At 40.1% G+C, this 13,098-nt stretch overlaps 1 protein-coding gene across 1 annotated transcript in view; it reads right to left on the bottom strand.

The window, feature by feature from the left end:
• Gmds (GDP-mannose 4,6-dehydratase) overlaps positions 1-4,932 on the bottom strand; it is a 624,102-nt gene extending 619,170 nt beyond the window's left edge. The window contains exon 1 of the mRNA XM_048800496.1: positions 4,585-4,932. Coding sequence (XP_048656453.1) covers positions 4,585-4,932 — 348 coding nt within the window. The remainder of the gene's footprint in view (positions 1-4,584) is intronic.
• Between the last annotated feature and the right edge of the window lie 8,166 nt (positions 4,933-13,098).

Below are 13,098 nucleotides of genomic sequence, written 5' to 3' on the forward strand. Positions count from 1 at the left end.
GGGGGGGGGGGGGCTAAATACTAGGATTGAGTCCAAAGACACTACACCACTGAGCTCTATCCCCAGGCCATATTTTTATTTTGAGACACCGTCTCACTAAGTTGCTGAAGCTGGCCTTGAACTTGGCAATCCTCCCTCAGTCTCCCCAGGATCTGGGGCCTAGCCCTGTGGTGAAGAGTAAATCTTAAGTGTTCTAAAGAAGGTTGTCTATAGTTAACCTCTTTCTTTAGTCCCAATAGTTTTATTAATCTTCCTATGTAGATTAAATACTAAAGATTTATAATTAAATACTATTAAGTACCTCAATCCTTTCAAACTATATTTTGTTAATATAAAATGTTAAATGTTAAAGTTAACATAAAGTTAGTTTTCCCTTGAATATTGAAATAGATTCTAAAATATTTATTCAGATGTTCATTTGTTATTAAACTTTACAGAACACTGTAATATCTATTTTACTAATGCATCCAGTCTTTCATTCCAATTTATGTGGCATGTTGTTCTGAGCCTTCTGAGTAAAAGTTAAATCCCTGTGAGATATGTACTAATAGTACTAATAGGCTACCTATCCACTTTGACTGGATGACCAGAAAGCTCAAAGCTGAATTTTATGTTCAACTGTCTACAGCTACCCTTGGCCCTTGATTTTGATACAATACTTCTTCCATCTTTCTATTTTCTTTATCACAGGCTCCTAGTTTTCATTTTGGAGGGTTTTGTCTTTGAGGTGCTGGGATTGAACCCAGAATCTCATGCACACTAAGTATGTGCTCTACAACTGAGCTTCAACCCCAGCCCCTCAATTCATTTTTAAGGATGAGTCCCATGATATGTGTTTTATTGAAACCACCTCAAAATCTTTTGTGGAAGCGGAGGCTGGGGGTATAGCTTAGTGGTAGAGCATGTGCTTATGTACAAGGTCATGGGTTTGATCCCCAGCACCAAAAAGAAGAAAAAATATTTCAGAAAGTGATATAAACAATTCTTCTATATTACTGTTCCTCTTGTTATTACTAACAAGGATGGAAGCAGCAATGGAAAACTGTCTCCAAAACTCTCTTCTCTATACACTGCATGTGCAATTTACCCAGAACAGTCTCTTTAGTTTCTAGTATTCAAAAACTCCTAAAGTTGGATGAAATATTCATTTGGGTCCTAACATTGGATGAAATACTCATTTGGGTCCTAACATTTTTGTGCAATATTAATTTTTTTGTGTTCACTGTTTTCGTGTAGGTTGTCTTAAGCTCTTCAAAGACTATGAGATGCTGGTGGGAAGAGAATTTATCTTACACATCTTTTTATTCTAAGCAGCATCAAAACAAGCCTTTCACACTGCAGATGCGCATTAAAGATATAACCTATTTATGGAAAAAGTAAGTCAATTTTCTTAAAAATCCACTAGGTAAAGCCATGTGGGAGGCAACAGGCTGAAAGTGAAATTTCTATTTTAACACAGTTTACAAACTCAAAGAATGAAGATATGTAAATTACCTATACAATCAACAGGGATTGCATATATGTAAATACAAAGAAAGTTCCTGGAGTGGCTGCATTTGGCAGGATTAGTCTGAGAACACTGAGGCTTTTACTCAAGCTAAAAGGAATAAGATCTGTCCATTCAGCCACAAATAATGACTCCAAAGAGGTACAAGGCAATAGTACTCAAAGAACAGCAAGAACATTTCTATGCACAGTAAGTAAAGAACAGCAAACATCATTAGACAATGAAGGTGAGCTTTGGGGATGGCTGGCAGAGAGCCTGGAGGCAGCAATGGAAAACTAGAGCCTGGGTTTATTTAAAGATGATTTAATAAGGTACACTTTTTGGAAAAGGATTCACTACTGTGACAAGAATAGATCAGAGTGGAAAACCAGAATAAAAAACTTGAGCATACATGCTAGAGGTATATAGCAGATAAGACAATGGGACAACCCATTTAAGCTCAGTGGTACATTCCAGTGACCAAGTGTCAGAGTAGAAGCACTTAAATCTGAGCCTTTTCAGAAAATCTTTCAATCAATCAATCAACACCCACTCTCTCTCTCTCTCTCTCTCTATTAATGTGTCTGAGACAGTATAACAAAATGTCTTGGAGAAACTGCCCTGGAGTCTGACTCCTAGGTTAAGACCTCAGCTCTGACACTCATTAGGTGTGTGACCTCAAGCAATCTTACTTAGCCAGGTGTAAAACAGGGAGACAAGTTATACCTGCCTCTTAGAGATATATAAAATGCCTAGCAGAGTGAGTAGCACAAGAAGTTCTCAGCCAATACTATTAAGAAAATGTTCAATAAGGTATGAACCCCTTGCATTCATGACACAGTCCTCCAGCGACGCTTGATGCTCAGGTTGGAAGTCATTTTCCTAGAAAATAAGTAAAAAGCATAGAAGAGCAGTAAATTCCATCAGCAAGTATTTATGTGGCAGCTCCAGGACTCAGCACTGCGCTAAGTGCAACAACAGGAAGTCAATGTAACACTAAGCAAGCAAGAAGGCAATGCTGAGGGCAGTCATTGGAGAGAACTGAGGAAAGGACACTGGGGCAGAGAACAGGAGACTGACAGAGAAGCAGGGTTTTTTCTTGTTTTGTTTTGTTTTGTTTGTTACTGGGGATTGAACTCAGGAGAGCTTTACCACTAAGTCACATCCCCAGCTTCTTATTTTTTAATTTTCAGACAGTGTCTCAGTAAGCTGCTTAAAGTCTTTCTAAATTATTGAGGCTATCCTCAAACTTATAAGCCTCCTGCCTCAACCACCTGAGTGGCTGGGATTACAGGTATGTGCCACAGAGCCTGGCAAGTGTCTAAAGCTGGAAATGAGTAAAAAAATTCTAGTTAGGGTATGTTGAGCATGGTGCTTCAGGAGACACTCCTCCACACACACATACCTCTGGTGGCAGCCTGCAGGACAAAGTAGAGTGATGGGCCACTTTCAAGTCTTCCTAGCCACTCAGTACCAGTCAAGTGACCACTCTCAAATGTTTAAACAAGGTTCCATTTCTAACCTGCACTGGTTGACTACTAGTCACTTAAATTGGTATAAGCAATACACATAGCACATTAATATCTTTACCAATTTCTCAACAATTCTAAAAAGATTGCTACTTTCAAGAGATCATGTAAATTTAGCTAACAGTTGAGCTTTGGAGCTAGTCTGAGTTTTTGGAAAAAAGGAATCATCTGTAGAAAGGTCTCCAGTATTACAAGAGAGAGGACAGGGCTGCAGGGATAGATCAGGGGTAGAACGTGCATACAAAATCCTTGGTTTCATAACCAAAATATAGAGAATGAGACAGTAAGTAGGCCCTGACCTGTCTTACTGCCTGATTTTATGGGATTTCTTCCTCAACTTCAGATCCTTCTCCTAAGCACCCCTCTTAACAGTTTTGAAACACCTGTTTTAATTACTTTACACAAAACAAGATGCACAAATAACTAGAAATTAACCAGGATACAGAAGTTGAAATTGTCCAATATTCTGAGGCTGTGTATCTGACCAGTTTCAATTTCTCCTTCTCTAATGCTAGGGAGCTTTAAAAGTAGCTTCACTCCAAATAGACATTTTCCAACTGGCTGACCTCAGGCAAATCAAACTCCTAAACCCCAATTTCCACATCTACAAGGTGGGAATAATAGGGAGTTTATTGTGAGAACCAGTGAGTTATTATTAGTCATGTAACTGGAATATAAAGAGCACAATATGTATAAGCTATTATTATCATCTTTTACATCTTCCTTATTTAAGCATGATATTAGTCACCCCCCCTACCGGAAGCTATCCAGGGACCCACAATATCCCATTTTTTCTATAGGAATACATGGATATGACTATTTCATCACCCTTGAAGCTTGATAAGACACAGTAGTCTGCCCCACCTGTTGTAATACTTCTAGGAAATGACTGTCACAAACTAGGCACTCTCAGACTGTAACATAAGGTCCCAACATTCAGGACAGCTCCACCTGATTACCCCACTGAAGGAATTCATTTCTTTGGAAATAAACACTAGCATTACTTTGGGACTTGTCTGTGAGAAACCTGCAAAATGTGATCATGAATCTCAGAAGTTCGATTGATTTTAAAAGTTTTTTGAGTTCTCCCCTTACCCAGATATTTCCTAGTTATGTGACTCTACAGCACTACTTTCTTTTCTATCTAGAAATCTGGTCAGGGGGTACCAAGAAAGCAAGGCACCCCCTTCTCTGCTTCCCAGGCATTAGAGTTAAGTAGGATCGGTTCTTTCCCCTCCTTGGGCACTAAGATCTGCCAAGAACGAAATTCCAATTGCACCCTCAGGCTTGGAGATACAAGCGCTCCGGTCACCAGGTGGGCGAAGGTAATCCTGCCCAGGAACACAAGCTCATAACCCCCAGAGGAAGACCAGAAGTCTAGGAGACCTTTCGTACGCTCCACTTGCAACACACTCCCCGCGGCGCATTGCTGTCCCACCTCCCGGCAGCAGACACCTTCCGGGACGCCCAGAGGGCTGTTCCTGGAGACGCAGACAGCCCCGAGCAAAGGGAGCGCACGCACACGTGCCTGGCAGCCGCAGGCCCGCTCGCCCCCGCCTCCGCACTCACCTGGCCGGTGATGCCAGTGATGAGCGCCACCTTCCTGAACTTGCCCATCTCGCCGTCCCCGGAACCCCGGGGGCTAGGGCAGCGTGCCGGCGCGTGTGCCANNCGTCGCACCCGCCTAGCCAGCGGAGGGGCAGCGGGAGGCGGGGCTGGCCACCGGCGGCCTGGGCTCTGTCCATGCGTGCTCTCTTCCCCTCCTGAATCTCCCAGGAATCCTGATGTCACCCGAGGATGCTGGGAGGAACTACGAGCTGACCTTTCCGTTAGGAAAAAAGCCCTCAATTCCACATCCAGGCGTCCCAGGTTCGGGGTTGTCGACTTTGGTAAATTATTCCTGGAAAACTGTAGCATTGGCCTTTTTAGTCTGTGATTTTCTTTTACTTGAAGGACACTAGCGTTAGAGGGCCCTAAATGGGGTCACAGATATAGGGAAAGACTAACTTCACCCATAGCCTGGCTTTCTGACTTTGGGCTTTTATGAGGCATGGAAGTATGTACAAGGTTCCAAGTAGCTCCATTTAAAAGTACAGTATTCTAGCTATAGCTGGGGCTATAACTCAGTGGTAGAGCGCTTGCCTTGTACATGTGAGGCCTTGGGTTTGATCCTCAACACCACATAAAATAAATAAATAAGGATATGGTGTCCATCTACAACAAAAATGAAACAAAAGATAAAGGTTCCATTAAAAAAAAAAAAAAGTACAGTATTCAAGTTTGCAGGACTTGCTGTACAAGACCAGAAAGTCTCTGGCCCCACCCACGTGCAGCATAAAGACAAATGACAAAAAGACTGCATGGGTCAATAAACCTGCAAGTGGTAAATGTCGAAGAGTAATTCAGACATAAGGCAGAGTCCCAGCTTGGCGTCTGTGGGATTTAGCTTGTATTTGGCAGATACATATTGGGCAAGACACGGAGTGTGTGTGACTCAAAGGGAGGATAGCAAGTGTGAAGGGAAGAGACAAACTTCCCTCCCCCACTTTGCTTTTTATCTGTACATACTTTTCTCCCCCAAATAACCTCAGATAATTGCTTTATATCAAAAACTGATTTCCTGAGACAGTGCCTAACATAACATGCAGGATGTGGTGCAGACCTGGATTCCCCAAAACAGGAAAACTCAAAATTAAATTAACCCCTCCCCCAACCCCTCAGGAACATTCCTTAGTTTTATAGATAGATTGTCTGATTTCATACCTTGATTCTGCTTTGGGTATTCTGTAGCAAGAATGAGACCCTTAAGTAGAGAAAACACATTCATTTAGAGGAATTCAGTATATGTCTTTGAAATATACTAGATTATCTTAAAAACTTATATTTGTTTTCATGTGAATTGACCCTTTCCAAAAAAATTGCTGAGCAAAATCTATACTCAAAGGAGATATTCCCCATTTCTCCCATAGCTTTGCAAACTATCACACCAGCAAACACCAAAAATTCACCTATCCTAGTAAAAAATGTGACAGTAGAGATGTTATCTTTGGGGGGTGTCCACTTGGAGTCTAGGTCCAAAACAAAGAGTTGAGCAAGACACACGGAAGTACCAGAAAAAGTACAGATTCATTGAAGGTGAAGGTGAGAGTAGCACTCCATAAGGTAGAGCAAAGTAGGTGAGCAAGAAAGAGAAGCTTACAGCCCTGATATCTGGAAATTAGTGACTTATATGCTGAGGTGTGAGATGTTCTCTTCCCTATAGGAACCTGATGGAAGACCTTACCCCATTTGCTCCCACTGGTTATTTTAGAACACCAAACTTGTGGCAGGAGTTATCATGGGCAATTAGTCTTCAGTGGTGGGAGTTGTCATGGTAATGGGATATCATAAACACGGATATGATGACTCATCTCCTGTCTTGTCCTTCAGTGGCATTTTTCTTGTACCCTGCCTCAGCCATCTTGGCATCCCTGAACTCCTAACAGAAATCACCAAAATAAAACCAATATTGTTAAGGCCTGAAAATAAAATATTTATAAGATATCAAGAGAACATAGTTAAAAAATATTGAAGATCAGAGATGAAAACTGAAGTATATTTTTCTCGAAAATTTCTAAGACAGGTGGTAAGGCAGTTTATTAACCTGCCAGGGCTTTCATAACACAGAACCACAGAGTAGGTGACTTAAACAACAGAAATTTATTTCCTCACAGTTCTGGAGGTTGGAAGTATAAGATCAAGGGTTGATTTCTTCTGAGGCCTCTCTCCTTTGCTTGTGGAGTCATCTGTCTTCATATCCAGGTGATGTTCTTCCCACATATGTGTTTGTGTCCAAACTTGCTGTTCTTATAAGGACACCAGTTATGTCTGATTAGAACCCTAACAACCTCTTTTTTAACTTAATTACTTCTTTTAAGACCCTATTTCCAAATACATCCACATTTTGAGCTACTGAAGTTTAAGACTTTAACATATGAATTAAGGGAGGAACAAAATTCAGTCCATAACAAAGAGAGACAGGAAAAGAGGTTTTTCTTGTTCCTTTGGTTTAGAGGTAGGAAAGGAAATTTGTGATGGGAGTGAATGTTGTAATTTTCCCTGTGGCATTAGGGGAACATGAACAGTCCTCACAGGGGTTAGGTAGCATGAGAAGGTTGATTACATTAGCTAGAAGGAAAGTTACAGGATATATAATAGTGGAAAGCTCTAGGGGCAATGGTCCTAATTGTGTTTTACTCTAACATATTAATTCTCAACCATAAGCGATTTTGCCCCCCAGGGGACATTGGACAATGTCTGGAGACATAGTTTGGTTGTCCTAACTGAAGTTGTGCTGTTGGTATTTATTAAGTAGAGGCCAGGTATGTTTCTCAACATCTGACAATGCACAGAATAGCCTTTCTCAACAAAGAATTATCTGGCTGAAAATTTCAATATATTTGGTCCCCTATATCCATGTGTTCTGCACCTATAGATTCAACCACCCTCTATTATATACTATGTAGTTAGTTCTACAATATTTGTGTCTATACTGAACGTCTATAGACATTTTTTTCTTCTCATCATTCCCTAAAAGATACACCATAACAACAGCATAACATAGCATTTAGGTATTATAAGTCATCTAAAGATGATTTAAGGGTGGGGTTTTATCTCAGTGGCAGAGTACTTGCCTAGTATGCTTGAGGCCCAAGTTTGATCCCCAGCACTGCAAAAAAAAAAAAAGAAAAAGAAAGAAAGAAAGAAAATTTAAAGACTATGGGATAATTGTATAGGTATATGCAAATGCTACCCCATGTTGTACAAAAGACTTGAGAATCTGCAGATATTGATACCTATGGAGCGGTGGAAGGCCTATCCTGGAATCAGTCCGCTTTGTATTTTGAACTCGGATTTCAACTCTATAGGAGTTCTAGAATGGAGGCCCAACTCTCAGGGGTCCAAGCAAGTTGGGTCTAGTCATTCACTCCAAAAACCAAATGGTGAAACCAAATGGTAAAGGGCAGAAAATGAATATTAATCAGTAGAGCTAACAAGGAAGTTGAACGAGATCAACATTTCCAGTGCTGTCTTCAGTGGTACTGGCATGATCTCCTAGGTTATACAGAAAAGGGGCAGGAAAAGCATGCACAGTCATGCACAATCAAGCCTAGTTGATCATTTTCTTAAATTGGTCATGGGGAGATTTGTTGCTATTACATGGTGGGTAATTTGGACACACTACAAGACTTTATCCATCAGATACATTGTTCCTGGAATCCAAGATGACTGACTCAGCAAAAGAGTCAGATGTAAAATGGAGGCAAAGATGCCATTTTCTTTTATATGTGCAGGTCCAAGTAAAGAGTTAGTATTTTTAGCAAAAGCAACCTTGAAATCCTTGTGTACAGTCATGCATCCACTACCACCATCAAGATACTGAACAGTTCCAATACCACAAGGATGCCTCATGTTTCTCTTTTATAATCACTCCACTCCCTCTTGCCCATCTCTAGTCTCTGAAACTACCAATCTGCTCTCTATTTCTAAGATTTTTCCACTGGGCTAGTATACAAAAGAAAATATATAGTTCATAATCTCTTGGAATTGACTTTTCCACTCAAGCTTCCTGGAGATTCACCCAATTTCTATGTATTGACATTTGGTTCACTTTTACTATTGAGTATATTCCATGGTATGGATGTCAATTTTTTTTTTTTAACCACTCACATGTTGAAGAATTTCTGGGCTGTTTCCAGTTTGGAACTGCCATAAATAAAGCTGCCATAAGCATTCATGCACAGATTTTTGTATGAATGAAAGTTTCATTTTGAAGCATGATACCCACTATGACTTCAGTCACACAAAATGGGATGTTGTATAGGTATACACTCGATCTAGAGGTGACACATCCTGCTTGGGATTGGATGACTTTGTTCTTTGCTTGTGTTTGTTTGTTTCCTGTAATGTACATATTAATGTTAAAAAATAGATCCTATTTTAAAAGCCTGGGGGAAAAAAAAGAAAGATGCATTTTGCCCCAGAGTAGAATCACATAGAAATTTTTTAAAAAACTGCTAAAGTGTTCCTTTGCAAGGATTTTGTAAATATAAAATTCCCTGAATTAAATTCCATTCTGCTTGAAATACCTATAGCAGTCTCTGTGTCCAGCACTAAATCCTGACTGACATGGTGGTATAGGTAAGACCAGACTGCAGATTCAGTGCCCATAATTAAGGCTGAAAGATTAATGAAATGGTCACAGCATGTGAGTGTGATTGAGAAAGAAGGGTTGGAGCAAGAGAAATTATACAGGGGGAAAGTATAGACCATTTCCTTTTTACTTTCCTTCCACTTCAGGATTTACACCAGTTTTCCAGTTTAGGAAATAAGTGGGATTGAAGCACTGGATTTTTAAATGAACTCTTACAAAATCTAATTTTATTGGACATGAAACAGTGTGGAAAACTGATTTTTCACTGGAAAAAAATTACTTTGCATGGATCTTCTTTCTAAGAATACATAGCAGAAGCAACAGGGTTTTACACACAGAATTGGAAGGCAACAAGATATTCGTAGGGTCTGAAATTCCTAGGGTCTTCTGAAATCTGTCAACACAGCTTTGGAACATACCATTCTACTACTGCAATCACACCATTACAACACATTTTTTGGATGATGTGTTCTTTTTTTTTATTAATTTTACTTTTTATTTGGGAAATGAGGATTGGTCTCAAACCCCTAGGCTAAAGTGATCCTTTTGCCTCAGCTTCCTGAGTAGCAGGAACTTTAGGCACTCACCACAGTGCTCTTACCACAGTGTATTTAGAAAAGGAAAATAAAAGTATTTAAATTAATTGGAGACACTTATTTCTCTTATGTCCTCGTTCATTTAATTTTTCACAAGATAGATCTCTGTCTTCAGGTAAATGAACATTACAAGTTTCAAGTTCTAGACTTGTGTGTATGTGTGTGTGTGTGTGTGTGTGTGTATATATATATATATATATATATATATATATATATATGGATGTCTATGCACAGCAGGGCATATATGTGTACCTAAAGTCACTTTGTCTCTCTCTTCATTTTTTTTTAAGTTTTCAAAAGTTGAACCAATGGTTTTCAAGGTAGCAAAACTATTTACTGGGGAAGTTTCATTGGGAAAGTTTTTCATTCTTATCATCTTAACTTCTCAATGCACAAATTCCCTGGGAGCAGCCTTGGAATCATTGCTGCCACTGTCTAATGCAAATCTCCTCTCAGGAAGCACAGCATTGTTTTTCCATTAGTGGCATCAAACCCAGAAGGGAAAAACATATGAAGCTTTAAGTCTTTTCTGGTCTCAATTTTCAGCATTCTCCTCTCAGGATTTAAGAACATATACGTGCCCACTCCTCCCTTTGTGACATTTCTTAAAGCCATGCTCAATAAAAGTGGATCTCCAATAACATAAAACACTAGAGATGAAGTAATACATTGTTTTTTAAATTAGATGAGGTAATAAAATACTCTTGCCTGCATGGGGAAACTTTCCAGTACCTGGCTACTAGTCTGATCCTTCTAATATGTCAAAATTGCCTCAAGGTTAAGATATTGGTCTCATTTTTAACTTTAAGTACTTTACTGCCAGCAAACTCTTACCATTTTGTACTAACATGTTCAAGATGCTGTCATAAACCTCAAATGCTCCAGGCTGAGTCCACTACAGCTAGTAATGACTTCTAATCTTCCTTCTAGTACTTTGATGCTCAGGAAAGGTCTTGACTAGGGAACTATTCTGTAGCTAGGATTATAAAAGTAAGCACCTTGAATCCCATGCATCACAGATTTGCTAGACCTCCTGAAAGAAAAAGTAAAGAGAACTTTTATCCTAGTGAATTTTTTTAGCATTTTTTTCTCATTTTGTTTCATTTTTGTGGTGCTGGGGACGGAACCCAGGACCTGCATGCACTGTACCATTGAGCTACAACCCCAAATTCTAATGAAATTTTTAAGTGGTCTCCTCCTTCCCATCTAGAGAGCTTCCATCACCCTCTGGAAGACAGTTCTTAGGGAATTCACCTGAGAACACAAGAGTGCTAAAGAGTGTCTAGGCTCTGTCCTGGACTGTACCCTAATCCTTAGTGAGTAGATTCAAGATGCAAGGGACCTCTAGATAATCCTCAAATGCAGCTCTGGGGAAACTTGTCCCAAATTCTCAAATCAAACTATAAGTCAAAACTAAAAAAGCAAGGGGATCCTCTGGGAACCTTACCAAAGAGCAATAAACATGGGTGGGGATACAATCTTCAGCAACCTGCAAGCAGTGGAAATAATCATAGCCAAATTAATATCAGTTGTGGTCCTGGCAAGGTGATTGTGAGAAACAGGCTCACCTGTCCAAACATGAATGGGCTGAGAGGTACCGAGAAGAGGTACAGAGAAACTGAGACTTTCAAATAACTGTCTTGCAAGATTGGGTATCAGGGGTGCCTGCATAATCAACATTTTATCTCCAAGAGTGCAAGGTCTTCTCCTGGTTCCTCATTGGCTGAGTACCATGGGGTGTACAAATCTTCCAAATGTCACCTAGGTTTTACTGCCTACTCTTAGGTAAATTAAAGAAATATACTTTTAACTGTTCCCATTTTCCTCTGTTCTCTTGTGGTGGGAAAGCTTTTCTGAGATTAACTACATTTTGGCACATATGAAGTTTGTCTTTGTTGATCTGACTGGGCCCCTTCCCCATCACCTCCTGTTTGTCAAGGGGCTGTGAATCTGTCACTGAGGTGTTAACTTGTAGTAACCATCACATCATTCCTCTTCAGCTGATTTTCTTATATCCTCAGTAATTTTATAATTAAGGCTAAATGCTGTATTCTGAAAACAAACCACTGGACTTTGTATGTCTCACAATGACCATGGCAATAAAAAGAAACTTTGAATTAACTCCAAAGATGAGTATTTGACAAGTATTTAAGGAAAGGAGCACAAGTAGGTAATTGAAGGTTAGTCTAAAGCCATCAGGATAATTCCATTCCCCTCATCAGTGAAGGTTTTGGGCATAAACATGTGAACATGTAAACGTGATAGGCAGCCCTAGCCACTAAGACGTGATGGGTGAGATAATTCTGCTCATGAGTCCTTCCCACCCAACTGCAAAGGGGGGATATCCTAAGCTCAGTGTGATGTCACTCTGCTTTTTCTGGGTGAGATCCAACCAGATCCTTCCTGATTGCTATGGAACAAACTACTCACAAGTCTGTGAATCACTAATTCAGGCAGGGCTCCTCTGGACAGTTCTTCTGCTCCTGTGATATCAACTGGGGTCACAGAACGGTATTCAGAAGATGGCTAGTATAGTCTAAAGCATGCATAACGTGTTCCTTCACAGTCTAGTATCTTGATACGGAAGGCTGGTTCATCTGGGATCTAAGATGGCCAGGCCTCTCTCTCTCTCCATCAGAGATGGCCTTCCTTTGTGTTCTCTCTGCCTGGTCCCTTTGACATGCTAGAAACTTACACAGGGGGTCAGGACTATCAAGAATAAGGATTCTATAAAACCTAGGAAGAAACAGCATCACTCCTTATGACTTAATTTTGATGACTCAGGAAAACATTTCCATCACATTCTATTGTTCAAAGCAAAATAGTAAGACTAGTCCAAAGTCAAAGGGAAGGAATTAGATCTTATCTCTTGATATGAGGAACAGCATAAATAGAGAAGGAAGGAGTTGATAGCAGCCCTCTCTGGAAACTCTCTCAGACCATCTCTGGACCACTTCAATCCACATCCCTTCCTCACTCAAAATATACTCACAGCTTGTGTTCGTTTATATGCTGCATACAAAAATCACCACAAAGGTAGCAGTTTTTAACAGTACACATTTATTGTCTCACAATTTCTATAGGTCAGGAGTCTGAGCATGGCTTAGCTGGCCCCTCCACTCAAGGTCTCACATATCTGTGAGAGAGGTGTCAGCTGGGCTGTGTTTTCATTTGGAGATGTACCAGGGAAGAACCTGCTTCCCTGGTCATTGGGTTGGTTACAGATTTCATTACATCGTGGACGTAAGACTGAGGGCCCATGTCTTTTGGAAGCTAGCAAAGAAGCCAGCTTTG

This window comes from Marmota marmota, unplaced genomic scaffold, assembly GCF_001458135.2.
Source record: "Marmota marmota marmota unplaced genomic scaffold, marMar, whole genome shotgun sequence".
Classification (NCBI taxonomy): Eukaryota; Metazoa; Chordata; class Mammalia; order Rodentia; family Sciuridae; genus Marmota; species Marmota marmota.